Source organism: Trachypithecus francoisi, unplaced genomic scaffold, assembly GCF_009764315.1.
Source record: "Trachypithecus francoisi isolate TF-2019V2 unplaced genomic scaffold, Tfra_2.0 Lachesis_group8, whole genome shotgun sequence".
In the NCBI taxonomy this organism is placed as follows: domain Eukaryota; kingdom Metazoa; phylum Chordata; class Mammalia; order Primates; family Cercopithecidae; genus Trachypithecus; species Trachypithecus francoisi.
This window is the reverse complement of record NW_022681473.1, coordinates 98,537,342-98,565,058: the sequence shown is the minus strand read 5'-3', so window position 1 is coordinate 98,565,058 and position 27,717 is coordinate 98,537,342. Positions and strand designations below refer to the sequence as shown.

The 27,717-nt window shown below is 38.5% G+C and overlaps 1 protein-coding gene across 3 annotated transcripts in view; it reads right to left on the bottom strand.

Annotated features, from left to right (window-relative positions):
- Positions 1-14: 14 nt before the first annotated feature.
- Positions 15-27,717, bottom strand: part of ATM (ATM serine/threonine kinase) — a 135,494-nt gene continuing 107,791 nt past the window's right edge. The window contains exons 55-63 of one of the 3 annotated variants that reach the window (XM_033206747.1): positions 27,469-27,609; positions 26,597-26,713; positions 19,308-19,457; positions 16,750-16,915; positions 15,294-15,380; positions 9,598-9,712; positions 8,469-8,532; positions 3,853-3,989; positions 15-3,749 (exon numbers count right to left, since the gene is read on the bottom strand). In XM_033206747.1, coding sequence (XP_033062638.1) covers positions 3,566-3,749; positions 3,853-3,989; positions 8,469-8,532; positions 9,598-9,712; positions 15,294-15,380; positions 16,750-16,915; positions 19,308-19,457; positions 26,597-26,713; positions 27,469-27,609 — 1,161 coding nt within the window. In that variant the 3' untranslated portion in view covers positions 15-3,565. The remainder of the gene's footprint in view (positions 3,750-3,852; positions 3,990-8,468; positions 8,533-9,597; positions 9,713-15,293; positions 15,381-16,749; positions 16,916-19,307; positions 19,458-26,596; positions 26,714-27,468; positions 27,610-27,717) is intronic. The other 2 variants (XM_033206748.1, XM_033206749.1) reach the window with 2 other exon arrangements.

The following is a 27,717-nucleotide window of genomic DNA, read 5'->3' as shown; positions in this document are numbered from 1 at the left end:
TGAGTCTTAGTATATGCTTTTAGAATTATTTATTCAAAAACACTTTATAATAGATTCAGGTAACAGTAAAGTAATACAATCAATAGTACTAAAATAAATCTATAGAAAATAGATAATTTCATTAAGGTGCAATTAAAATACTTGAAATTGGGACACATCTCTATATTTCAAACCAACATACTGGCTTTCTACTTTTTAAAAGACTATTCTAGTCTTTAAGATGTCCAAAGTTTTTCCTCTTTGCTTTTATTTGCTTTGGACCATATTTAAATTTTTAACATTCCTAAGTGCATACATTTTAGGCATATACTATAATGACCAAGAGTTTTTTGTGAACCTACTGATTAGGTAGACACTTTGGGGAGGTATGACCTGCACAAAGTAGGGTGGGAGGGCTATTATCTCCCTTAATCTGGACATAACTGTTCAAGCAGTCTATAATTTATTAGCTTCTCTTAATAGCTTCACTATTTGGTTTTCATTGACCTTTTGAGCAACTGACTGGCAAACCCCAGATTCTTTTCACCTGAAATCTTTTCATGTTAGATATTGTCCATATTACACTTGTACTTATAATTTACTATCTTCTTGCCTTGGACAACTTATTTCTCCAAATTTTGATTTCTCCAGCAGTAAATTGGGATTTCACTAATCTTGCAAGGCAAAGATCAGAGATGCTGCATATAATATGTGTCAGTGACTTAGCATACAACAAATATTCTATGATTAATATTTTCAAAATCTAACTACTCCTCTTTTGTCCTTGGCAGTTTTCTAAGTCATTTGCAGAAAGTGTTCCAGCTTGCCAAAGCTTTTTTTTTTTTGAGACAGAGTCTCGCTCTGTTGCCCAGGCTGGAATGCAATGGCAACCCTGTCTCTACTAAAAATACAAAAAAAATCTTTTATAATCTTAATTCTGTCATCTGTGAATTAGTTATTTCTCCTAGGTCTGTGATCTGTATGTAAATTTGATAAACTTTTCAAAGCCATTGATTAGAATACTTGAACAGAATAGGAGCCTTATGGCATACCACGCAAGGCTAAAGAGCGGATTAATGATGTTATTCAAAGCTCTCTGGATGCATCAACTAGGAAGAATTAGCTACAAATTCATTTAACTATACTATTATCTAGTTGATAATTTCTAATTCCACCCATGAAGACTTCAGGGCTTTCTTAAAGACATTCTAAGTTTACTGCGTCTCCTTGATTTTCTATAGTAATAAAAACTACCAATATATACCAAATATTCATTTAGGCAGCTTATAAGAAAAAGATACACCAAGGTAAGTTTGTAATTTGAAATGCAAAGTAATATTCTGAACAGTTCTCCAGAAATCAAACCAACAAATTTATAGTCCAAAAAGTTCTGGAGATTGGTTTTAGGGGAGGGGAATGTGAGATCAAATATGAATGAGTGCCCTGCCATTGGCAGTAAAAAGAAATGCCAACTCTTCCTAAGAAAAAAATTTATATAACCTTCAAGGTCCAAATATGAGGAGAAAGCTCAACCACCCATTTGTTAATCTCTGCAGCTGGGATGAACATTTTCCTAAGGATGGAGAAGAGATTATACTCACTAATACAGGAGTCAGTAGTTTTACTTTCAGGTGGCTTTTTATCTGATGTTTATCTGATATGATGACAGTTGGGGGACAGAGAAATGTTCCACTTCTAGCTATGTATCAAACTAGATACCTAAGCCCTTCCCTTCAAACAGAACACAGAGAAATGCTAGATAAAATGTAGAAAACATTCTTTTAAATACATACTAGAACTTACAAGAAAGTAAGGGGAAATCGTTATGGTCACAAATGAGGGGAATGAGGCCGGGTGTGGTGACTCACACCTGTAATCCCAGCACTTTGGGAGGCAGAGGCGGGTGGATCACGAGGTCAGGTGATCCAGACCATCCTGGCTAACACAGTGAAACTCCTCTACTAAAAATTCAAAAACTCAGGCATGTTGGCACACGTCTATAGTCCCAGCTACTCAGGAGGCTGAGGCAGGAGAATCGCTTGAACCCAGGAGGTGGAGGTTGCAGTGAGCTGAGACTCCAGCCTGGGCGACAGAACAAGACTCTGTCTCAAAAAAAATGAAGGGAATGAAAAACCAGAGAGGTAAATATGTGAGCTGATGCTGTAGCTGTCTTAGAACAATTTGCCAGTTCATTAACCCATGGCTTTTAGCTTCGACATCTATATGGGGACTAAAGAACCTGGGACTTGCCAAAGGCAGGCAGTGGGAATTAAATATACCTCCTTCCACCCCTACCATAAAGGTGGGCCACATGGAAGCTTATACTCTCAGTGAAAAAGGCATCAATCAAATATTCTGCCCACTAGCACAGGGAGATGAGGAGGAAGTATGTCTGCCTTGGCCGGAGAAATCTCCTATCAGTAAGTTATACTACACTTCAGGTATGGAAACCCTAAAGCCAAGAAATTAAAAATAAGAATGGGCATGTGTCAGCAACAGCCCTGGGAATGTGACATAAACAGAGACTCACGATTCCCATAGATAAAGCCTTGCTGAAAATAAACTCAATTTTCAAAAAGACAAAAATGGATAAAGTCTATCAAATACAAAAATCAACAGATATAAACAGCAGGAACTAAATTTAATAGAACTATTAGAGTGACTATCAAGTACAGACATTTAAAATAATTAGTGACATAAAAAGAAAACATTAAAAAATGACATCAAGAAACAGATCTGAAAAAATTATGCATAATTAGAAATGAAAAACAATTTCTGAAAGAAGCCCAAGGGATAGGGTAAAAGAGATTATATATAGCTGACAAGAGAATTCATGAACTAGAAGGCAATATATGAAGGTATCACAGAAAGATAACATATGGACAATACAGAAGGGCTTAAAAGATAAAGAGAATAGAATGAGAAGTTTCAATACACACTTTAAAAAATAGTAACTACACTAACTGTGTCTTTGAAATTTGTTCTCCGTAACAGCTTCATTATTTAGTAACACAGTGATCTTACTAGGAAAAATCCAAATACATTTCTGTTTTTTTTTTTCTTGAGACGGAGTTTTGCTCTTGTCACCCAGGCTAGAGTGCAATGGCATGATTTTGGCTCATAGCAACTTCCACCTCCCAGGTTCAAGAGATTCTCCGGCCTCAGCCTTTCGAGTAGCTGGGATTACAGGTGCCCACCACCATGCCCGGCTAATTTTTGTATTTTTAGTAGAGACGGGGTTTCACCATACTGGCCAGGCTAGTGTCTTGGCCAGGCTGGTCTCGAACTCCCGACCTTGTGATCCGCCCACCTCAGCCTCCCGAAGTGCCGGGATTACAGGCGTGAGCTGCTGTATCCAGCCCGAATAACCATTATTTCTAAAGAGTGAGAGCAGAGATGTTTCTTAAGACCATCAAAACATTTTTGAGTGGTGATTAAATCAAGTATTAAAACCAATATTCAAAAAAAACCCACAATAGTTCTTAGTTAAATATGAATCCCTACTTAAAGTATGTTGGCAGGTTAAAAATAAAGGCTAAAATATAATTTCTAAAGGCTGAATGCAAGGGTAATCATATGCTGAAGATCACACCCAAGCTTTCCATCCTGGGAAAAGTCGGCTGAGATTTTTGGGGTCCATGGCCTGCTGTATGAGCAGATTCACTTGTCCACCAACACTGAGCACAGTGCCTTCTTCCACTCCTTTCAGTTTCTCTTGTAGTCTCATTAAGACACGTTCAGCTACTTTGTTGAAACTCTGGTCAATATCACTAAGGACAAAAACACAAAGGTTTCAGTGAGGTGAACGGTTTAAAGGCCTTGGGAATAAGAAAATCTGAACAACTGACAGGACCTTCTTAAAATACTGCTCACCTGAGATTTCGTTTGCATTCTTGGTCATCTGCATTCAGAGTAGGGTGAAGCTCAGTTTCATCTTCTGGCCTCTGCTGTAAATACAAAGCTTTCAAAGGATTCATGGTCCAGTCAAAGAGTGGATCATACAGAAGGACCTAAACAGAGAGAACATATGTATTAAAAGAACAATGTACATTTTAATCACAAGTATGTAGAACCAGTATCATACAAATAACAGAGGCCAGTCACGTGGTAGATGATGGGGGAGGGGAACAAACATCATACACGCTTCATGTTTCCTTGTGGAGGAAACTATCCTAGCATAATGCTCCAAGCTTCTCATTCAACCCTGAATTCATTCTTCTTCCATGGTTAGGGGTGACATCCCTTGACCCATGTTTCCCGACTGGATGGAACTAATCTATTAAAAGGAGATAAGCATTAGTCACTTTCTTTCCTTCTCTCTCTACTCTTAACCCTGGGTTAGGGTATTTGCTTTGTAGAGCCCAATTCTTCCTCAGCCAGGCTGTCTCAAGATATAGATTGGGTTGTGGGGACTGGAGAGCATAAGCAAGCCTATTTGGACCTCACTCCTAAGCCATCTTCTCCAATAGTTTTATCAGTAACAAACCTGAAATTCTGATCTCTACTCTATTCCTATGGCTCTTTTTCTCTCAGTTCTAAATCTGGGTGGATCCAGAAAGGTATAATTTATTGAAACCTCCTCAAAACCCAAGGTTTGGTGCTGTGTTTGGAATCTTGAGATATGTATTAGGTATAGAATTAGGATACCAAAACAACTGACATGGCTAGAGCAAGTGGCTTTAGGTCTTAAATTTTAGAATGTGAGGTCATGAGGAATCTGATATTGGCAGTTCAGAACAGCTAACTGCTCTGGTATTTATAAACACAGAACTTAAAAAAAAATAGGCTTTGGCAAACGCTTACAAATCTTAGTAGTATGTGGAGACAATACAAAGAATGATTCTATAGGGCATTCCAGTATTACAAGGTTGGAACACTTTTTTGCTGCTGCCTGTACACAGTTTCTCAGTAAATCTGCAGGTTGGGACTATAAAATGTCTTTAGCAGATTTAGTTTCAGGACATGTACTATATTAGCAGAACCAAAATCTCTCTATTTTTTAATGCTGTTTTGAGTGTCCTCCAGGACCATTAAATACTGTGGAGAAACTGGGCTTGATTACATGTGGCTTGTTTGTAAGTTCAAGGGTTCCTATGTGACTTCAAGTTGGGCATTGACATGGCTTTAGATTTCAGAGATCCAAACCAGTTTCACCCACAAAAGGAAAATATTAGTATATTTTATTAATGAACTAATGAAAAGGAATGAAGGCCTCTAATATAGACTAGATGGTTTTCTTGGGTTGAAGTAGAAGAAAAATCCAAATTACTTCAAAACCAAGGGCTTGTGTCACGAGTCACACTTGGAAATATTAGAATTAAGGAGGAACTGGAATAAGTAAAAAATTATGCTTCAGTCTGACAAGACAGAAGTGGTTGGAAACAGTAAAGTCAATAGAGACTGATTAAGCTAGAGCAGGGTTTCTCACTCTCAGCACTACTGTCATTTTGGATGGGATATTTCTTTGCTGTGGGGGCTAACTTGTACATTCTGGGGTGTTCACCAGCATCCCTGGCCTCTACCCAGTAGATGCCAATACTGTCCTCATCTCCCATCCCCAATTGTGACAACCAAAAATGCCTCCAGACATTGCCAACTGTCCTCTAGGGGACAAAATTGCTCTTGGCTAAGCATCATTGAGCTAGAGGGACAGAGATATTTCCTTAGCAGGACATATAAAATCTTTAGAGGACAGAATGGTCCATTGGGAAGAAAATGAAATCTTGAAGGCCAGGAGAGACAAATACACTGAGAGGAAAAGGGAAATACACTCAGGTCAAAGTGCTCTGAAGAAGGGGCTTAGGAAGCAGGGAGATCAGATCAGAAATAATGACTGTGTCTCAATGAAATCTAAGAGAAGAAAAGAATCCAAGAGAGGAGAGAAATGATGTCCCAGAGGACTGGGAACCTGGATGCTATTGAGAAGCACCCTCCTAAAGCTGAAGGCAGAAAGTGGTCTTACTGTGGTAAGATCACTGGGGAAGTTATTATTGAAGATTGGGATAATCACACCAAATGATTTTGGGAAATTCAGACAGATTTATGGAGGGAAGATCAGGCAGATGAGTGTAAAAATACACAAAGCATTGGAGGGTGTGTTTAAAGGTGAGAGTTATTGTAGGTGGAGATGCAAATCACTTTTCAGACTCAAAACCCTCACTCAGGAAATCCAAAGTCCTTACAATGGCAAAGAATCTGGCCACTGTCACTTCTCTAATTTGATCTCCTACCACTCTAAAAAATGAAGTCCATAAGCAGTTTGGCATTAAACTAGTTAAGATTTTTGAGGCCCTAAAAGAACTACTGTCTGTCTTCTGGTGAGTGTTAGGTAGGATAAAACTACTGGAAGAAACTCCCAACTCCACCTTAGCATAAAAATCCCTTCTGACTGAGAGTAGGTAGAGTAAAATACTAAAGAATATGTTAAGCTGCTTTGACTCTTTAATTTGAAAAGTTTGGGTTTTTTTTTTATTTTTTTTATTTTTTTATTTTTTTATTTTTATTTTTATTTTTATTTTTTTTTTGAGACGGAGTCTCGCTCTGTCGCCCGGACTGGAGTGCAGTGGCCGGATCTCAGCTCACTGCAAGCTCCGCCTCCCGGGTTTTTACGCCATTTTCCTGCCTCAGCCTCCAGAGTAGCTGGGACTACAGGCGCCCGCCACCTCGCCCGGCTAGGTTTTTTGTATCTTTTAGTAGAGACGGGGTTTCACCGTGTGAGCCAGGATGGTCTCGATCTCCTGACCTTGTGATCCGCCCGTCTCGGCCTCCCAAAGTGCTGGGATTACAGGCTTGAGCCACCGCGCCCGGCCTATTTTTTTATTTTTTTAAAGACAGAGTCTTGCTCTTGTCGCCCAGGTTGGAGGGCAATGGCACGATTTTGGCTCACTATAACCTCCGCCTCCTGGGTTCAAGTGATTCTCCTGCCTCAGCCTCCTGAGAAATTGGGATTACAGGTGCCTGCCACCACACCCAGCTAATTTTTGTATTTTTATTAGAGATGGGGTTTCACCATGTTGGCCAAACTGGTCTCGAACTCCTAACCTCAGGTGATCCACCCCCCTCAGCCTCTCAAAATGCCGGGATTACAGGCGTGAGCCACCGCACCTGGCCTGGGCTTCTTTTTCTTACATGACCAAGTGCAAGATAATATAACTTTAGAGTTTAATTTCGACATTATTGAGGCATCCATGTTATCATGTATTCTTTTTTTAAAATGTTACACATCATGCTTATTTTCTGTATCATTTATTCTTACTGCAGAACCAATGGCAAACTGTAACAAATGACAACATGTATGAACAGAATTTGAAATGGGTGAAAGAAAAAAGAATATATTTTTAACCTTGGGAATAGCACAGCCTTGGATTTAATTTTACCAACATATTACTGGGACCTATTTCAGCAAACTCTTCGTAGCAAAATCTGTATTACCATCTGCGGTCCAAAGGAGATCTATAAAGATGCCTCGGTTCATAAAGATGCACACAGGACCACCCTGTGGTCTTCCAAGGGATAAAGCCCCACCCTTATTGACCACAGGCTTAATGGTTAATGCCAATGAACTAAAACAGTTTTCATATCCTAGTTGTACAGTAGGAGAGATTTTTAAAAATACATATATTCCTGCCCCATCCCTAGAAACCTGGTTTGGATTTGATCAGCATCAATGTTTTTTAAAAGCAGTACAAGTAATAATAACATGCAGCCAGTCCAACATTATCAGGTTAAAGGAAGAAAAGCTGAGGAGTGGAAGAGGCAAGCCCATGCTGCACTCCACCTGCCATGTTTCCCTGGGGAGGCCACGCTCCTGATTTCTTGTCTCACATACCCTTACCAGGTTGGTGAATGACTGGCATAGGTACTAACAGCACAGACACTGAAATTTGTCTGACTTCCTTTTTTTCTGCCCTGGATCAAGAGAAGGCAGTGATCCTGATTACATATGTTTGCTCTGCAGGCCCAAACCCTATACAGGTTCCTGAGAGTCCCAAGGGTAAGACAGCAGAGAGGTACTGAGGTAGCACCAGCAGTAAACTAGTTTGGCCCTCATTCCTAAGCCATGTTCCTCTAGTAACGATGCTGACAATTTGATCTCCATTTGTCTGACTAATTAGTTCTGAACCTGGGCAGGGAAAAAGGAGATACCGATTTCCCTTAAGCCCTAATGGAAACCATTCTGAAAATAATACCACCACATGGAATATCTAAATGTCAGAGAGTTGATTTATGAATTGAAAACTAGAGACTACTTAACTTACAATGCTATAACATTCCAAGCAGCTCGAGGGGGCTGAAGGCATTTCTAAACCAGCATTTTTGGATGTGTGAAAAGGCTAAGTGCGCAATCTCCTCCCTTCTGCTGCCCAGCCACATCCCCCTATGTTAAAATGAAGCAGTGCTCTTCACATCAGTGACTTCCCGATGAGGTACAGTCTACCTGGTTTAAAAAAAAAAAAAAAAAAAAAAGGTCTCCTTATAAAATACTTTACCTCTACAATGGTTAACAGAGTTTCCTGAGAGTTTCTCATCACTTCCATGGTTTTCTCACAGCATCTAGAGTCAAACACATTATAAATACAGATTTTGTTGCACACCAATGTTTTCAACATATCTTTATCTGTATACTCTCATGTGTAGTATGCTGAGCCTATGCTTGTTAATAATCTACAAATTTGTATCTCAAAATAGCATAATACCTGGCAGAGTGGGCTTTCATTAGATATCTGAAACGAATACAAGTATGTATTTGACTATTTCTGCAAGCTTGGCATTTACAAGAATAACACAACACTACTATGAAAGATTTATTTCCGTCTTTGATTTTCTTTTCTTTTTTTTTTTTTTTTGGCAATGGGATCTTGCTACATTGCCCTGGCTGGTCTCAAACTCCTGGGGCCAAGTCATCCTCCTGCCTCAGCGTCCCAAGTAGATGGGATTACAGTCATGCACCTCTGTGCTCAGCTCTCAGTCTTTGATTATTGTGGCAATTATTAGTTTACACTGACTTCAATCTGCCCCAATCTGAGTACACAGACCTATGCTGAGAAAACTACAAGGAACTGCAAAGTTTTTTTTGTAGCACAATGTTACACTGGAACACAAGCTCCTATAAATAAAAATGTAGTCTCTTCTATATCCCCAGTGATGAACACCCAATAGTAGTTCTGATCACTAAAAAGGAGTCAGCCAGGACAGAGGTGTTAAAAGTAAAGGTGGGATGCTTCCAGAGGAGGTTTGGGATAACAGTATGTATGTTACATGGGCTTAGCTCCCAGGTGGGTAGAAGGAAGGGGAACTATTATTGCTTTTACCCAGGGTCTTTTCCTTAGTATTGGTAAAGCACTGGGCTATGATTCCAGCATTAAATTCTATAATCTGTACAAATCTCTAACCCATGTGTGTATATATATGTGTATACACACACACACACACACACAAATTTTTTTTTAGAGACTGGGTCTCTCTGTATTGCCTAGACTGGACTCAAACTCCTGGGCTCAAACAATCCTCCCACTTCAGCCTCCTGAGTAGCTGGGATTACAGGTGCAAAGAACCATGCCCAGCCCATGTAATTTTGACATCAAAAATTATTTCCCTCCTTTACTTTGTATCACTTACCTTCTGAAGACACCTTCAACACCAGTAATGCCCATGCCATCCACAATATCTCTGGTGAGTCTAAAAGGAACTGTCTCAGGAGTAGGAAGGATTTTGCCCTGTTCAAAAGCAACACCTAAAGTAAAGAATACAGTGAGGTTAGGAGGTTTGGCAGCTAATTTACTTTCTTTCCAGTTAGAATGTGAACTTTACAAAGGCAACAAACCATTTGTTACCTATATTCTATGAATACTAGTACATACAATAGTTTATTTCTACTCTGGCTGCCTTCCTCATCATCATCTCTATGAGATCCACCTCAAATCCAAATAACATAACTTCTTCTTGATGTAACTAGAGAAATCTAGGTTAAAGGGTGATTTTTAAAAATGAAGTAACTACTGGTATAATTTAAAATGGAGACGACATATTTATATTTAAAAAATTTTTAGGCTGGGCGCCATGGCTCACACCTGTAATCCCAGCACCTTGAGAGGCCGAGAAGGCCTGATCACCTGAAGTCAGGAGTTAAGAGACCAACCTGGCCAACATGGTGAAACCGTGTCTCTACTAAAAATACAAAAATTAGCTGGGCGTGGTGGCAGGCGCCTGTAATCCCAGTTACTTGGGAGGCTGATACAGGAGAATCACTTGAACCTGGGAGGTGGAGGATACAGTGAGCTGAGATCGTGCCATTGCACTCCAGCCTGGGCAACAAGAGTGAAATTCTATCTCAAAAAAAAAAAAAAGAGACTTTATAATTATATGTTCACTTGGAGTTACAAGAAATCATACAGGAAAGATCATCCCATATGCCTTTTACCCATTTCACCCCAACTGTAATATCCTGCAAAACTATACTACTACTGACATCAATGAAGTCAAGATACACAATATTCCTATCATAAGGATCCTTCATACTGCCCTTTATGGCCACACCTATTTCCTTCCCATAGCCTATCACCCAGCCCCCTAACCCCCTATTTTTCTAGCAACCACTAATCTGTTCTCCATTTTTACAATTTTGTCATTTCAAGTATGTTATACAAATGCAAGTGGAATAATCATATAGTACGTAACCTTTTGGGAATAGCTTTTCACACTCTGCCTAATTCTCTGGAGATTCATCCAAATTGTTATGTTTATCAATAGTTCTGTTTCTTTTCATTGCTGAGTAGTATTTCAGGGCATGGATGTAAACACAGTTTGTTTAAGCATTTGCCCACTGTAGGACATCTGGATTTTTCCGGTTCTTGGCTATTATGAATAAAGCTGCTATATACATTTGTAGTACATGGCCATTTTATGAGTAGATTTTGTTAAGTTTTGTGAGTTCTTAAAGATTGTTCTTCTAGTATCAAGTCTAGGAACTCTGATCTGCCCTAGATGCTAAAGATTTCCTCTTAATTTTCTTCCTCTGTCGCTCAGCTTGAGTAATTTCTACTGCTCTGTCTTCTGTTCACTGATCACTTCTTCTGTCTCCTCATTCTGCAGTTGAAATTTATTTTATTTACTATATTTTTCTGTTCTAAAATTTCCATCTGGTTCTCCTTTATATCTATTTCTATACTGAGACTAATTATTTCTGTGCTGAGACTTACTATATTTTCATTTGTTTCAAGCATGTTTATAATTGCTCCTTCAAGTGTTTTTATGATGGCTGCTTTAAAATCTTAGATAATTCAAACATCATTGTCATCTCAGTGCTGGCACCTACAGGTGGTCATTTTTCATTAAAGTTGAGACTTTCCTTGTTCCTGGTATGACTAATGATTTTCAATCGATGCCTACACCTTTTAGTTATTATGAGACTCAGGATCTTCCTTAAACTTCTGCTTTTGATGCCTTTGGGAGTCACCACCTTGTTACCGCTAGGTAAGGGCAAAAGACTAGATTCCCCAGTTGGCCTCCACTGACATTCAACAGGGAAAGGGTTTGCTATAGCTGAGTAGGGCTGAAAGTCCAGGTTCCCCGGATATGTCCACAGACACCAAGGAATGAGTCAGAAAAAAGGAAAAAAAGGTTGGAAAATATAGACTAGCAGGTAACAGTATAGAGTGAGAAGGCCTAACATAGGGTTACTGGAGTCCCAGAAACAGGGAGGAACCTGGATGGACCCTATGGCATGACTATGACTAACACAATGTGATGGAAGTGATACTGTGCAAGCTGCGGGCCTAGCCCTTAACTTCCACTTCCTCCCCCTGGGAGCCCCAAGATGCTGAATAGGTCCAGGACACTATTGTGGACAGAGAGGCCACATAGGAGTGCTGAAGCATCAGACATGTAAGTGAAGAAGCCATCATGAACTCTGGCCCCGCTGAGTCTTAATATAACTCCAACCCCAGATGCTAACTGCATCTGCATGAGAGATCCTAAGTGAAAACTGCCCAGCTGAGCCCAGTCAACAGACTATGAGAGATAATAAATAAATAAATAAATAGTGATTTTAAGCTACTAAATTCTGGGGTGGTTTGTTATGCAGCAACAGGTAACCAAACAGATATACACAGAATAGTATACAAATCACCCAAGTGTGTGACTGAGATTTTTGCAAAGTGAACAAATCCACATCAACAGAATGCACCAGCATTCCAGAGGCCCCCCTTCAGCCCCTTCTACCAGTCACTAACTACCTCTTTCAAAAGGTCACCACTATCCTGATTTCTAATGCTGTACATTAATTTTATCTGCCTTTGAATTTTATATAAATGGAATTATACATATGTACTCTTTTGTGTTGGAATCTTTCACTTAGCATTATATTTGTGAGAGTCTTCTATATTGTGTGTTATTGTCCATTCGATCTCATTATATACAAAGAGAATATAAATATACAATTTGTTCATCCATTCTACCTATGAGGGATATCTGGATTGTTTCCAGTTAGGGGCTATTATGAATAGTGCTACTATAAACATTTTTAAACATATGTGTGCATTTCTGTTGGAATGGAATTGATGGGTCACAGGATATACATAAAGTCAGTTTAGTGGATAATGCCAAACAATATTCCAAAGGGGTTGTACCAATTTACCCTTCTCATTTATAGATGCTTTTAGCACAACCTGAATGGACACAGGTTGGCATACTCCTACCTCTAATTTGCATCTTCCAGACCACTGCCTTTTCATTCTCAGATAAAGTCTCACTCCCCTGTTGAGATCCCCACCTTCTGGCTCTAACAAATCCCTCCCATCTTCATGTTTACTATGTAAACCTGTAAGGTTTTCTCTCACATTCACTGAATGTTGGCATGGACCTAGCTCACAATCTTCTCCTCTGTCCCAACTCTAGAATTCATTCTGGGGACAACCATACAATATCCACGACCATCTCTGTTCTAATGGAATTCAATTTCATTCTCAGCAAACCACTCATATGGGTTGCACTCCAGAAATGAGTCTCCTAAGACTGCACCTTCTTAGACATTGTAAATTGTACATTCCAATCAAAACCTCTTCTCCTTCGACCCCGTATTCTTACTAAACAGTCTCTGAATTTGACTGAGATTTCTAGTTTATTAGCCCTCTTCCTTCCCTAACTCAGCCCATGGGTAGAGAATAAGCTTGATTACTCTCATCAGTGCTTCAAATCTGTTTGTCCCCTTGTCCCTCCGCCACATCTACCATTTTAAACTACAACTGAAGCTCCAAAGATGTTGAGGACTGCTGGAAAATCATACAACAACCCTACTGGCTCCACTGCAAATTTAGGATTAAAAGTGTCCCTTAAACTGCTTGCCAGTTCTTATTTATTTATCCCTTTCTAGTCAGGTCTTGGTCTCATTTCCATGGTAAATTTTAGAATTTTATTGTTCTTTTAAGGCCAGTTACCATCCCTCCAATTCTTAGCAAATGAATATGCTTTCTATTTCTCAGCGAAAACAAAATAGCAAATATAATTCCTTCATACTCCTTCCCCTCCAGCTTAAGACTTTCCTATTGGCATCACTTTTCCTCCTCTCTCAGCAGAAAAGCTAACATGCCTCCAATCTACCAGACTTACGTACTTTATGATATCCCTTGCTATTTCAATTATCTTTTGTTTTTCTCATGTATCTTCAATATCTAACATGTTTACACCTCGCCTATCTTAAAAAAGCAAGGACGAAATGTGTTTCTCATCCCTGCAGCAAACTTCTCTGCCATCCTTCTCTTCCCTTCTTAACTTCTTATAGGAATATTCCACATTCTTTGTTTTTTTTTTTTTTTTGAGACAGAGTCTTGCTCTATCGGCAGGCTGGAGTGCAGTGGCTTGATCTTGGCTCACTGCAACCTCTGCCTCCAAGGTTCAAGCAATTCTCCTGCCTCAGCCTCTCAAGTAGCTGGGACTATAGGCGCCCACCACCACACCAGGCTAATTTTTTGTATTTTAGTAGAGACAGGGTTTCACCATGTTGGCCAGGATGGTCTTGATCTTCCGATCTTGTGATCTGCGCCTGGCAGATTTCACATTCTTAATCTACACATCCTTAACTTCCATTCAGTCCTTGCCTTTTTACAGTATGGTTTCCTCCATTCTATCCAAAGGTGACTTCCAAGGCTTCTAAGATTGATTACTTGTTAAATTCAGAGGTCTATTTTCAGCATTCATCCTCTCTGACCTTTCTGTATCAGATACTATTGAGCACTACTTCTTTCATAAAAGATTTTCCCCTCTTGCCTTCCAAGATCCTGACTTCCTAGTTTTCAAGACTTGAGTACTTCTCAATTTTTTTCTGGCTTAGCCTTTCCAAGGCTCACTTTCCTTATGATCTCATCTTTAGGTCTCTTTATCGAGGATGATGTGTAAGATCAGAACCTCCTCTAGCCCAACGACTTCAACAGAAATCTATTTGCTGAAGATTCTGGATCTTTGTCATTACATTCACACTCCTTTCTTTCTTATATATTAAAACTGTCCATTCCACCTATAAATCCCATTAATACTTCAAAATAATGAGCAAAACCAAATTCATCACTTTCTTATTATTTACAAAACTTGATATACTCCTTAGCTAGAAGCTTCAGTTATCCAGGAGCCCCACTCTCCCACTATTTCCTCATTTAGTATCACTGGTACAGTTTACTACAAAAATGTCCCTCAAATCCAATCTTCTCGTTTCCACAACTTTAGTAAAAATCTTCATCATTTCTCTGCTAACCTATTTATATCCCTTAATTTTTCTTCCTGTTGCCAATACCACTCCCCAAAGTGCTCCTGAAACTACCTTTCTGAAAATAAAATATTATTATGTCCTTCATTTATTTCCTATGGTTTAACGCACTGAAGCTGAAACTCTTCAGCCTGACTTTTTACAGTCTAGTACCAATCTCTCTCTCAAGTGACTCAACTACAAGCATACTTCACTCCAGACACATTTAATGTCTCACCACTCCCACAACATGCTACATCTTAAAATTACTCCTTGTTTTAGTGGAATAGCCCTGATTCCTTCTTCTGAATCTGCTCTTATCTTCTGTCTGAATTATGCTTCCTTTCTTTCTTGAAGACCAGGCTCAAACGTCACCTCATCTATTAAGTTTCACTCAGTATCCCAGGCAGAGTTAACTGTTTCTTCCAGCACAACTGTTTATGCTGAAATAAACACCAATATTTACTGCTTTGATGTATCTGTCTCTCTTATATTTGTAATATCTTGGTAGGCAAACAACATTCCATGATGACCAAATATTTATTAAAAAGAATAAAGATACATAGATTTGATTACTTACCCAAATCTATATGTACAAGTTCTGCTGACTGCTCATTTATCAAGATATTCTGTACATGTCTATCCCCAAGTCCAAGTATGTAACCAACTGGAAAAAAAACAAAAAACAAAAAACGAACAATCTGAAATAAATGATTCCATCGCTTTCTAATATACAGCCATAATTTCAATTAAGACCACTGACTTGGTATAATCTTTAAGTGGTTTAGGATTTTTAGCCTACTTAAATGATGTGCATAACTGGCCATATTGAGTTTAACGCAAATCTTACCAGCTATTTTAATGCATACTGCATTTTACAAATCCTAGATGATTTGCTAAAAAAATTTCTGTTTACTAATAGGCACACATTTTAAAGTATTAGTACTTAAGAAATTACTGTGGCTAAAGTTGAGACCCATTATTTACCTGGGCCAAAACAGTGCATTATATGTACTCAAATTTTTATTGAACATACTTATAAGAAGTCTATGGATAAACTCTTCACTCTTCAGTGAAACCTTCTCCTTGATGAATTATATTTAACACAAATTAACCATTAATTCATTTCATTTCACCAGGTATATATCCCCCCAAAAAACTGCATTTCTGTATTTCAGACAGATGATGACATCTGATGGGAGAGAAATCACATGGCATTACAAAAAAAAAATTGGGTAGGCAGTCAGAATGACTGGATATCTGGCTCACTCTGTCATTAACTAGGCCTACTTTCTTGTTTATAAACTAGCTGTATCCGATTAGTGATTCTCTGTGTAGAAGAGAGTTTCACAATTCCCTGGGAACTCTTTCAAAACATACAAGCCCTGCCTTCCTGGGATATAGTACGTAAGTGATGAGTCGTCTTTAGTTTAAAAAAAAGAAACAATAGACTAGATGATCTCTAATGTTTCCATTAGTTCTCATGCTCTGGGATTTTGTTAACCATACTATCTACCTATTCTAATTTCTTAGGGGAAAAAAGTCAAAATAAATATTGTATACAAAATACTTAAATATATCTCATGATTTCTATTCTGAAAACAAAATTCTATTAAACAATATTAATCACTAGGTGATAATATTTAGAGTATTTTAGAGGTTATATGCAAAAGAACAAAAATAATTAAAGGAAGTAAGTTATCACAGGTTTTATTATTTTCCAAAGAAAGTCTCAGAAAATAATACATTGAGGAGAGAAAATACGCCACATTAACTATAAAACAAAGAAGAAGAAAACCCTTTTTATTATTTATCAAAGTACGAGAATTCTCTTCACATAAGTTATAAAAAGGTAGACACTAAGACTCAGGATGAACAAGAAACATAGTGATTTAATAATAAAGATGGTTTGGCTACTAACTACATCATCACTATCATCCCCCTGCAACTCAGAATGTAAAAAAAGTGCTGAATCAAAACAAAAATAAAACCTGCCAAACAACAAAGTGCTGAATCTACTATATGTACAAGATTACCAATAGAAGAAGTGGCTACACTGCGCGTATAAGCCAATCGCTTCTCAAACCAAATAGCTGGATCCAAGAATTTTTCCATGCAGAAGTAACGGAAAACTGGTTGAAAATTTTGGCAAACATCCATGAAGACTTCATATTTATCTTCAAAAGACTTTTTTTGCACCTCCTTTAAATACAGCATATATATAATTATTTTTCAATATTGTATTCAATTAAACTAATATCCACATTTTTATATAAAAATAGATATGGGGCAATAAAGATGAACAGGATATATTACCTACAAGAAGCTAACAGTCTGGATAGGGAAGCAATCAATTACAAGTGACAATCCCTTTAGGATTTCCGTTATTAATCGTTGGGAAGGAAGCACACCTACGGTTACTGTTATTTGTTTTGATTAAATTCTAATTTTAATAATCGTGTAATCTTAAGCAGAAGCAAAGACAGAAACACCTCAGTAGTTCCAGTAGCTCAGATGGCATCACAACATTGGGTTGCAATAGAAAACAGGAAAAGGGAAAGAACAGAGGAATCCCTCATGGATGGCAGGTGACATGACTCAGATCTCTATCCTCCAACATATTCTTGCTGTAAAATACTACCTGAAGCAAAGCTTACCGACTTCAACTCCCTCCCATCTATATGCTGATGATTTCTAAATCTGTATGTTTGGCCCAGATATCTTTATTAAGCTTTAGCTTAGTGTGCTTCTCCAGCTGCCCATTCCACATCTTCACTTGGATCACTTCCAAATCCAAACAAATACTTCTTCATCTCCGGCAAACTTTAGTCACCTCTTCTATTCTTCAATTCAGTAAAGAGCTTCACCATCTACCCAGCTGCCCCAACCAGAAAACTGGGAGGCACTGGCGACTCCTTTTCTCCAACTTTTTTGTTTTTTTGTTTTTGTTTTTTTGAGACAGGGTGACAGGGTCTCCGTCACCTGGACTGGAGTGCAGGGGTGTGATCACAGCTCATTGCAACTTTGGCCCCTGGGCTCAAGCAGTCCTTCCACCTCAGCCTCTTGAGTAGCTGGGATTACAGGCACGTGCCACCACTACCTGGCTGACTTTTTATTTTTTGTAGAGATGGGGTCTAACTATATTTCCCAGGCTAGTCTTAAACTCCCGGGCTCAAGCAATCCTCCTGCCTTGGTCTCCTTAAGTGCTGGGATTACAGGCATGCGCTACCACACCTGCCCCCCAACCTTATTTTTAATCAGCAATCAAATCCTATGAATTCTGTCTCCTTCATATTTCTTATCTCTACCCACGATTCTCCCTTCCTACTGCTATTCATCTCAGTTCAGACCATCTCATGCCTCCAGTCTGCATTCTCAAAAATAGAACTCACAGTGCTGTCGGAGTTTCTTTCTAAAATGCAAGTCTGATATTACTATCCTTTAGGGTCTTATAAGACCTATAGCATAAATTGCAAACTCCTTTGCATTTCATAAAGCAACACTCCATCTTTTGACCAACAACTACTGCTCCAATGTCATCTTTTCTTCCTCAAACACTAAGCCTATGCTTATGTTGTCTGTGCCTGCTCATGCCTCTTCTCCTTTGCTTATATGCTCCTTCTGCCTGGAAAAACGACTCATTTACAAAACTTGGTTCACACACATTTTCCTCTGTGAAGCATTTCTTGGATCTACTTATCTCTATTCTCCCCACCCCAGGCAGAACTAAGCACTTCCTTCTCCATACCTACACTGTACCCTGTGTGCTAGGTACAGATTTCCATCACAACACCTATAGCACTTACCACATATTTTAAAAAACATGTCACAGAAAGCACAATGAAATGAAAAGTAAATGGATTTTGGATTTAGACAAGGCTCAAATCCTTGCTCTGTTTATTAGCTCACTGGCCTTGGGGAAGTTAAGTTCTCTGAACTTCTCATTTTAAAATGGGGATAAGGATCATGATGGTTAGTCATACTATTTGTGAAGTCTGAAGTCAGCACAGTACCTGGTAAATAGAAAGCATACAATAAATGTTGCTGATTCTGTGAATGAGTATCAGACTAGATGGCCAATGTGACATTGTAAATGTCTTAGAAGGTTTTCTATTTCAATTTCATAAAAAATTACTTCATACTCTTGTTGTTGTTGTTTTAGTGTGTGTCTGTTTTTTAGAGATGGGGTCTTGCTCTGTTGCCCAGGCTGGCCTCAAAATCCTGGGCTCAAGTGATCCCACAGACTCAGCCTCTCAAGTGGCTGGGATTACAGATGCATGCCATCGCGCCTGGCATTTTAGTGTTTTGTTAAGAATTAGTTTATTCCCAAATTGAAAACAAATCAGCACACATTGAATAAATAACCTTTACATTTCTTATCTGACAAGGGTTGACATATGTAGTTTAAAATCCTTCCTTTTTCACTCACACACTTTCATTCTGATGAGTTTACTTTCTTTTACTTATTATCTTTGATAATTATTACCTGACGAAATTTAAGGTTTTTTTTGTATTCTACAATACCTGATAGCTGTCAGCTTTAATAAGCCATTAAATAATCTTGCAATAAGCTTTAATTTTGGGTGTCACTCACCATCATTTTCTTTTGGCATTGAAAGGCACTGAAATCATTTGGCCTGTATCTTTTATGAGCACCGTCTTCATTGTTAACAAGAAATTCACCAATAGGGATAGTTCCTGTACACCATTCAAGAACACCACTTCGCTGAGAGAGGGGAACCACCTGGAGTTACAGATTAAATACCTTTTAATTTTAAAAGGCCATTAAAGAGCATTTGATGATCATTCAACTATCAGAGTCAGTACAAAGCATTTTTTTCAGGTTGTATTAATATTTCTCTGTCCCTAGAAGACAAAGCTCCTTGGAGGAAACCAACCGGAAATAAACTTAAGCTCAAAGGATGTAATTTTCCAGTCAGCTGCCTAGATGTTTGAGAGCCTGCCCATCACTCAGTCCCCATGATTCTCTGCGAGGTCACTCCTGTTATTATACTCACCATCATCTGTCATTAATCCATACTTAGTTTGTCCAGTTAGGAGAGGAATTAACTGCTTTACTTACAATTTTAATATCAATTAAAGTTGGGGAGCTTCACTTGAAAATTATTACCCCTGAATGTGATCTCAATTTTAGTGTAACTTCATTATTGAAATTACATGTACTCTTGCTTTACAGTCTTATTATCTTCACAGAGAGAAAATGTACTCCTAAATATAAAATAAGCAATTTTACAAGGAAATTTTTTAAAATTATAAGCACACATAAAGTATAGAAAATGATATTAACAGATACCCTTTTATCCATTAAGCAGCCATATCAAATCTAGGATTTTCTGACATTTGCTGGGGAAGAGATGAAGCTCCCCGTTGTGTGCTTCACTGACCCCAAGTCCCTCCCCACCATCAAGACGACATTAGCTGGTTTATCATGTTCATGTATTTTTTGGTATACTTTTATTTCAAAGCTATATGTACACAAATAGTTGTAAGTATTAAGTGAAAGTATGATACTATATGTATACTTCTGTAATTTGGTTTTTTATTCAATACTATTTTATCCTAACTATGTGAGCATATTTAACTCTACATCATTCAACAGCTATATACTACATAAATACACCACAATTATCCAATCTGCATTTACATTGTTTCCACATTTCCATGAAATATTGCTGCAATGAAATAAACTACTCCTGAACATATTTCAGTTTCTCTAGGCAGGGGTGTCCAATCTTTTGGATTCCCTGAGACACACTGAAAGAACTGTCTTGGGCCATACATAAAATATGCCAACACTAATGATTGCTGATGAGCTAAAAAAGAAAACAAATTAAAAAAAAACTGCAAAAGAAAATCTCATGATCCTTTTTGTTCTAATTAACATTATTATATTCATTTTCTCAGCTGGTCATTCGTCTTTATGGTGTCTTTAATTCTATACATTTTTTAAATTTTAATTTTCTCACATACGTTGAACTGTTTTGTGTCTTAAGGAAGCATTTGATTAATTTATTAACATATATTTGTTGCGGGTGTTATTATGTGTTACACACAGGGCTAGGGCACTGAAAACAGACTGGCAAAAAGGCAGATGAAGACTATGCCCTCATAAAGTTTCATTCTGGTGAGGAACATATATCCTAATAAACATTTCTTGATATTAGATAATAAGTATAAGAGAACAAAACATAAGTTTAAAAAAGAGAGAAAGTGGGTAATGGCAACACGCTCGGAGGCCTTTCTGAGGGTAACACTGGAGCAGAAGCCTGAATGAAGGGAGTGACTGGTGTGAAGATCTGAGGGAAAAGCATTCCAGGCAGAAGCAGAAAAGCCCTGAGGCAGAAACAAATTGGTGTGTCTAAGCTATTGCAAAGACCAGGTAAGTCAAGTGGAGATGACTCATCTATACAAGCAGAAAGTGAGAGGAGTGTGAGGAGACTGGTAGATAAGGCTGGAGGGAGAACAGCAGAGGCAGATGACTTAGAGAGCTGTCATTCAGGACAATGTGAACTCATCTGGGGTTCTGAACAGGAAAATGGAATACAGCTGGCCCTCTGCATCCACAGATTCAACCAACTGTGGATCAAAAATATTCACCAAAAAACCCTCAATAAAAAAAAAAAAAAAAACCCACAAACTTTAAAAACCAATACAGTACAACAACTATTTACATAGCATTTACACTATATAAAGTATTTTAGATAACCCAGAGATGATTTACAGTAATGGGAGAAGGTGCATAGGTTATAGGCAAATGCTACATACACCACTGTATGTAAGGGACTTGATTTTAGTATCCACAGGGGGCTCTGGAAACAATCCCCCACAGATACCGAATGATAACAGTACTCTGTCTTAGATAGTTTTAAAAGGATCACTCTAACAGTTATGAATAAAACTAGCTTTTGAAAACCAAGAGCAGAAAGTAAACTGTTGGTTTGAACTCTAGTATCTACAAAGATGTGACTGTAGAAGTCGGGTGGTAATAGCAGGGGTGGTAAAAAGTGACCTGCCTGGAAGTTGACCAATAGGACTTGCTGATGGCATAGATGAGACTTGAGAAGAGAGAAACAAGAGTTTAAAATGACTCCCATTACTTGGTGATATTTAGGAATTTTTGTGAATTGTTTTAGGTGTGATGACAGTAATGTGATAATGGTTTTTTAAAACAGACATCATCTTATAGATCTACACACTGAAATGTTTACAGATGAAATGATATGACATCTTGCTTTAAAATAATATTGGAAGGAAGTTGATGGAAGGAGAAATGGAACAAAATTGTCCATGAGTTGGTAACTGCTGAAGCCAAGTGACGAGTACAAGGGGGTTCATGATATTGTCTCCTTTTGCATGTTTGAAATTTTCCATAATAATACAAGTAAAAAGAAAATAAAGCCTCTAGGTTTCAGTCTGAGCAACCAAGTGAAGGTGGTGCCATCTCTAACAATACACTTTGCATTTTGATTATGTTTATTATGTTTATTTTCCCTATGAGAATGTGAACACTTTTAAGAACCAGGGTGATGTTTTACTGCTTCTATAGACCTAGCACTCACTAGAGTATCTAACCCAACATAGGCATATAAATTCACATTTATTGAACAAACGAATGATCTCATGGCCTTTCTGATTTCCCTTCCTGCCTAAGTATTCTACATTGCTCTCTTCTCCCCTGCTCTTTGACTTTGAGTTAGCTGTGACCCTTGATGCTTGATCACATTAACATTCTTGCAGTGTAGTGTACTTAAAGTCTCTTTGACATTGATTACTCTCTGTCAATATCTAGTTCTGGGGGGCGGGGGGAATCAAACCCTTATTTTTTGTTGAGAGATTGATTTAGAAAGGAATAGGTTAGCTTTTTCTGCCTCAGCTTAGAGTCTCAACTGTGATGTTGGTTGTTGGAGAAAGAGCTGAATTTGAATTTCAAAAAGCAAATGACAGTGTTTTCTCTGGTACTAAAGATTCTCTATAAGATTTCAATTGGGTATCTGGGTATTTTGTGTAAATACCACAAAAAAGGACTGATGACTGTTTTCTCACTTCTCTCAAAATACACAGCTGATACCATCCTAGATACACAGAAATGAAGTTAATTCATTATATTCAGTGAATGCCTTAAGATATTATGGCTTCTCTCCCCAGAACCATGACTGAGATGGAGGCTCTGAAATATGCATGACAAGGAATAAAAATTATTTATTGGCACAAGGGCAGGATGATCAGGTTAAGTACAAAGCTCCTTTCAGCACTTTAAAACATATTAGAGACTTGCCTTTTAGAAAACAAATTCTCTGACACCTAAGATTTTAGGCTTGTTCAGTATACTCTGTAACAATGCATAGTTTTGGTGGAGAAAAATGGGGTCAGCCACCCTAATTCTGGTTAATGTTAAGGGTATGTCTGAGTTATCAACATATACAATAAGAACTGTCTTCATTTCCATCTGATTCTCTGACAAGAGGTATCTGGCATGCCTCAATATACAAGTCTCTCCTTTTGAGGTTGCACAATGGCACAAAGTTTGTATACCAAGATTTAGTTCCAGGTAGTCAATGTTTGTTCTTGGTGACACAGTGACCACAGAAGACCTGAATCTCAGGACTGGGAATGACTCCACAGATGACTGGACTGGGTAGACTACTTCGCCGTAGTCTAGGGAACCTCAACTAAAGGCAAGAACAGTTAGTTTAACATAATGATGACACAACTTTCACATTCTTGGAGTAATCTCAAAATAACATAATTGGCTTACTGTTGTAATTCTAAGAAATAGTCAAACCTAAACTGTTGTGTTTAGAGGTTATACTTTAATATTGAGATGTATAACATTAAATACTCAATTATCTGGGTTACCCCCCCCACCCTTTTTTTTTTTAAGACAAGGTCTTGCTCTGTTGCCCAGACTGAACTGCAGTGGCATGATCGCAGCTCATGTACAGCCCGAAACTCCTGATTTCAAGCAATCCTCCCGCTTTAGCTTCTTGAGTAGCTGGGACTATAGGTGCATGCTACCATGCCCAGCTACATTTTTAATTTTTTGTAGAGATGAGGTCTTGCTATGTTGCCCAGGTTGGTTTCAAACTACTGGCCTCAAGTGATCCTCCTGCCTTGGCCTCTCAAAGTGCTGAGATTACAGGCGTGAGGCACTGCATCTGGCCTCTAGACATTTTTCTTGAGACGAAGTCTCGGTCTGTCACCCAGGCTGGAGTGCAGTGGTATGATCTCGGCTCACTGCAACCTCTGCCTTCTGGTTGAAGTGATTCTCTCACCTCAGCCTCCTGAGTAGCTGAGACTAGAGGCATGCGCCACCATGCCTGGCTAATTTTTTTGTATTTTTAGTAGAGATGGGGTTTGGCCATGTTCACCAGGCTAGTCTCAAACTCCTGGCCTGAAGTGATCCACCCACCTCGGCCTCCTGAAGTACTGGGATTACAGGTGTGGGCCACCATGCCCGGCTAGAAATCTTAATGGAATAATTTATATGGTAAAATAGTTTTGTGTGAAAACCAGCTGTTGAAAAAGTCATAAAGTAGAGATGTAAGTTTAGCAATTTCTGCCTTCAAGATACTCTAGGTCAGGCATTGGCTTTTTTGTACTTTACAGCAATGAACTTTGGAGGTTCAATTGTGTACCTGATTGGAAATCTCAGCTACTTTCTGAGAGTTCAGGAGGTGCTCCTATAGCCTGTACTTTTGTAACCCAATTCTTCAGTCATTATCTTTGCAATCTACAAGTCTGGCATTTAGAGCATAAAAAAATTTCCTTTCATCCACATTACAGGAAAATCTACTCTCTAAAAATTTCTTAGCAATCTCTACATTATCTGTCAGATTGGAGATAGCTAATACATCATCAACTTTGTTCTAAAATTAGGTCAGGTCAATAGATGGTAGAACAACTAGACTGGTGGGTCTCAAAGTGTTGTCCCTGGACCAGTGCAGCATCAATATCACTGGTATCTTGCTAGAAACGCACATTCACAGATTCCACCCTAATCTTGCTGAATTAGAAATTCTAAGAATGGGGCTCAGGAATCTGTGTTTTAACAAACTCTCTAAGTGACGATGATGTCTGCTAAAGCTCGAGTACCAATGATCTTAACCACATCAAAGAATTCCTGTACAGGCCAGGCGCAGTGGCTCAAGCCTGTAATCCCAGCACTTTGGGAGGCCGAGATGGGCAGATCACGAGGTCAGGAGATCGAGACCATCCTGGCTAACACGGTGAAACCCTGTCTCTACTAAAAAAATACAAAAAAACTAGCCGGGCGAGGTGGCGGGCGCCTGTAGTCCCAGCTACTCGGGAGGCTGAGGCAGGAGAATGGCGTGAACCCAGGAGGCGGAGCTTGCAGTGAGCTGAGATCCGGCCACTGCACTCCAGCCCCAGCGACAGAGCAAGACTCCGTCTCAAAAAAAAAAACAACAGAATCCCTGTACAGAGTAGCTTTTATAGAGCAACTTTTGCTTTCTGTATTCATCGAGGATTAATTAGCTTTTTAAACTGCTAATGAAAAGCATCTATTATGTTAGTTATTATTACAGAAAGTTCCATGTCACAAATTTCTCACAAACTTGAAGGCTAAGGAAAAAAATTGTGCTTTCCTTAATGAACAGTATGCCCCTCTCCCAACCAGTAAGTTTTATATTTGTCTCTGAAAGCAGTAAGAAGCTCAAAACCAAGTTCTGCTTTTTATTACAATAGCCTAGCTCAAGCAGAATTTTGGAGGGTAGATCTAATTTATTCTTCTCCACTCCCTTATTTAGGGCTTTTAATTTAGCCATTATTTTAAAAATAAAACACATTCCTAGTAGAAAACTAGAAAAATATAAAAAAGCAGGTGTCACCCATAGACCCTGTTAGAACATTTATAGAAGGAGAAAGTTTTAAAATGAGGTACAGGAATGAAATCACAAAAGACAAACCTATGGAAAATAGGCCCTTTAAGTTAAGGATTTATTGTTATTTCCAAACTGGTTAAATGAATAATTAATATGAGTCAAAGATGATTAGCTAATAGAATGTGACTGAGGACTGTCTTCTCAGGCAAACAGCTAGAGGAAATGTAAGTGGGTACACCACCATTGGGAGTAATTTGGCAATATGTACCAGATTACAGGTGCATGTATCCTCTAACCCAGCAATCCAACTTTTGGAAATCCATGCTACCGATTTGCCTGCACATGTATGAAATTTGTATGTTCAAGGTTATTCACTATAATACAGCATTGTTTGTACCAGCAAAAGACTGAAAACAACCCAAATGCCCATTGATAAGGACTTGTATAAAAAACTACATACATACACACAATGCAGCTGTTAAAAAAGGAGAAAGATTTCTGTGACATATTGTTGAGTAGAAAAAAAAGGAAAAATACCTAATTATAAGAAACACCTAACTATAATTAACATTAATAAAGACTTTTTAAAAGAAAATAAATCTTTATTATTTGGTCCTTCACAGAAAACATTTGTAGACTCCTGGTCCAAATAATGGCATCTTCTTCTTCTTCTTTTTTAAACAGGATCTTGCTGTGTTGCTCAGGCTGGGGGCTCACTGCAGAGCCTGAGCTCACTGCAGCCTCAAACTCCTGGACTCAAGTGATCCTCCCACCTCAGCCTCCCAAGTAGCTAAGGGACTACAAGCACATGCCATCGTGCCTGGCTTTTTTTTTTTTTTTTTACTTTTTGTCAAGATGGGGTCTCACTATGTTACCAAGGCTGGTCTCGAACTCCTGGCCTCAAGCGATCCTCCCACTTTGGCCTCCCAAAGCATTAGGAATATAGGCATGAGCCACTTCACCCAGCCAAATGGCATCTTTTATATGTTTCTGGTGAAGTAACAGAAGTACAAATAGTTACCTTATAAGTACAGATAGTTAATTTCCTCTTCCTAGTTTCAGTGTTTCTCTGCAGTAATGTATTACACATCTGGAAGACCTGTTGCATGACAGCATCTTGTCTCAGGTCATCACGTCCCTTCAGAATAATTAAACATGAATAAACAAGTACAGTTTATTTTATTATAAAAACACAGAGCCATCTGAGAATAGCAAAGGGCACTCAGAAACAAATCTGAGCATCTGTGCACCTCTTGACAGTCTCCCAAATAATTAAAGATCTACTGCCATTCTTTCATTTAGAATAAGCTACAACATTTACACTGATTTAGAAAAAGAAGTTTCCCCTAGCTACTTCTGTAATTAGATTAACTGGAAGTCCCCCATAGGAAGGCATACTGCAAACACCTGAGTAAAACAGCACTGTGTCTTTCAACCACTCCCCAGTAGGACCCAAAGAGCTCGTGAGCAAATGGTAAGGGAAGAATGCTCTCCCTTTTTGGTACATTAAATAGCGCTTGGAACAGTACCAGACCCAGTATACTGACACAAAGGACGTCAACTTGTACTATTCAAGGAGATAAGAGACAGACACCAAAGTATTTTTTTTTCACAAGAAGCAAGCTCACTGTACATGTCTGTACATCTTAATGGTATTCTTTTACTTGAATCAACCATATAATGATGGTCTTTCAGAGACACACATACACACACACACACAAAATGGAGAAAAGCCTGGTTCTAGAAAGTAATGAATTTCTACTCTACAAATCTTCCTCATTTGCAATTATTCAAAATAAAGACAAAAACCCAAATAAAGCAGAAAGAAGATAACAACTAAAATTTTTCATCATTAAAACTCTTAAGGGCTAAGCCAGAGAAGGGATGGCTCACCTTAACAAGCTGTCTCCTCTCCTTGCCATCAGAACCTACACAATCTATTATTTTTGGTAAATTTACACCTCCTGCTAAGCGAAATTCTGCTTTAAATGACTGTATAGTCACGAGATTTCCATATTCTCCTGTGTGGTCCACCTAATAAAAGCATAAACATGATTGATAATAAGTCAGATACACTATTTGCACTTAAAGAAAAATACATTATAAATGGCAATTTTAATATTAAACAGAGGAACAAATGAC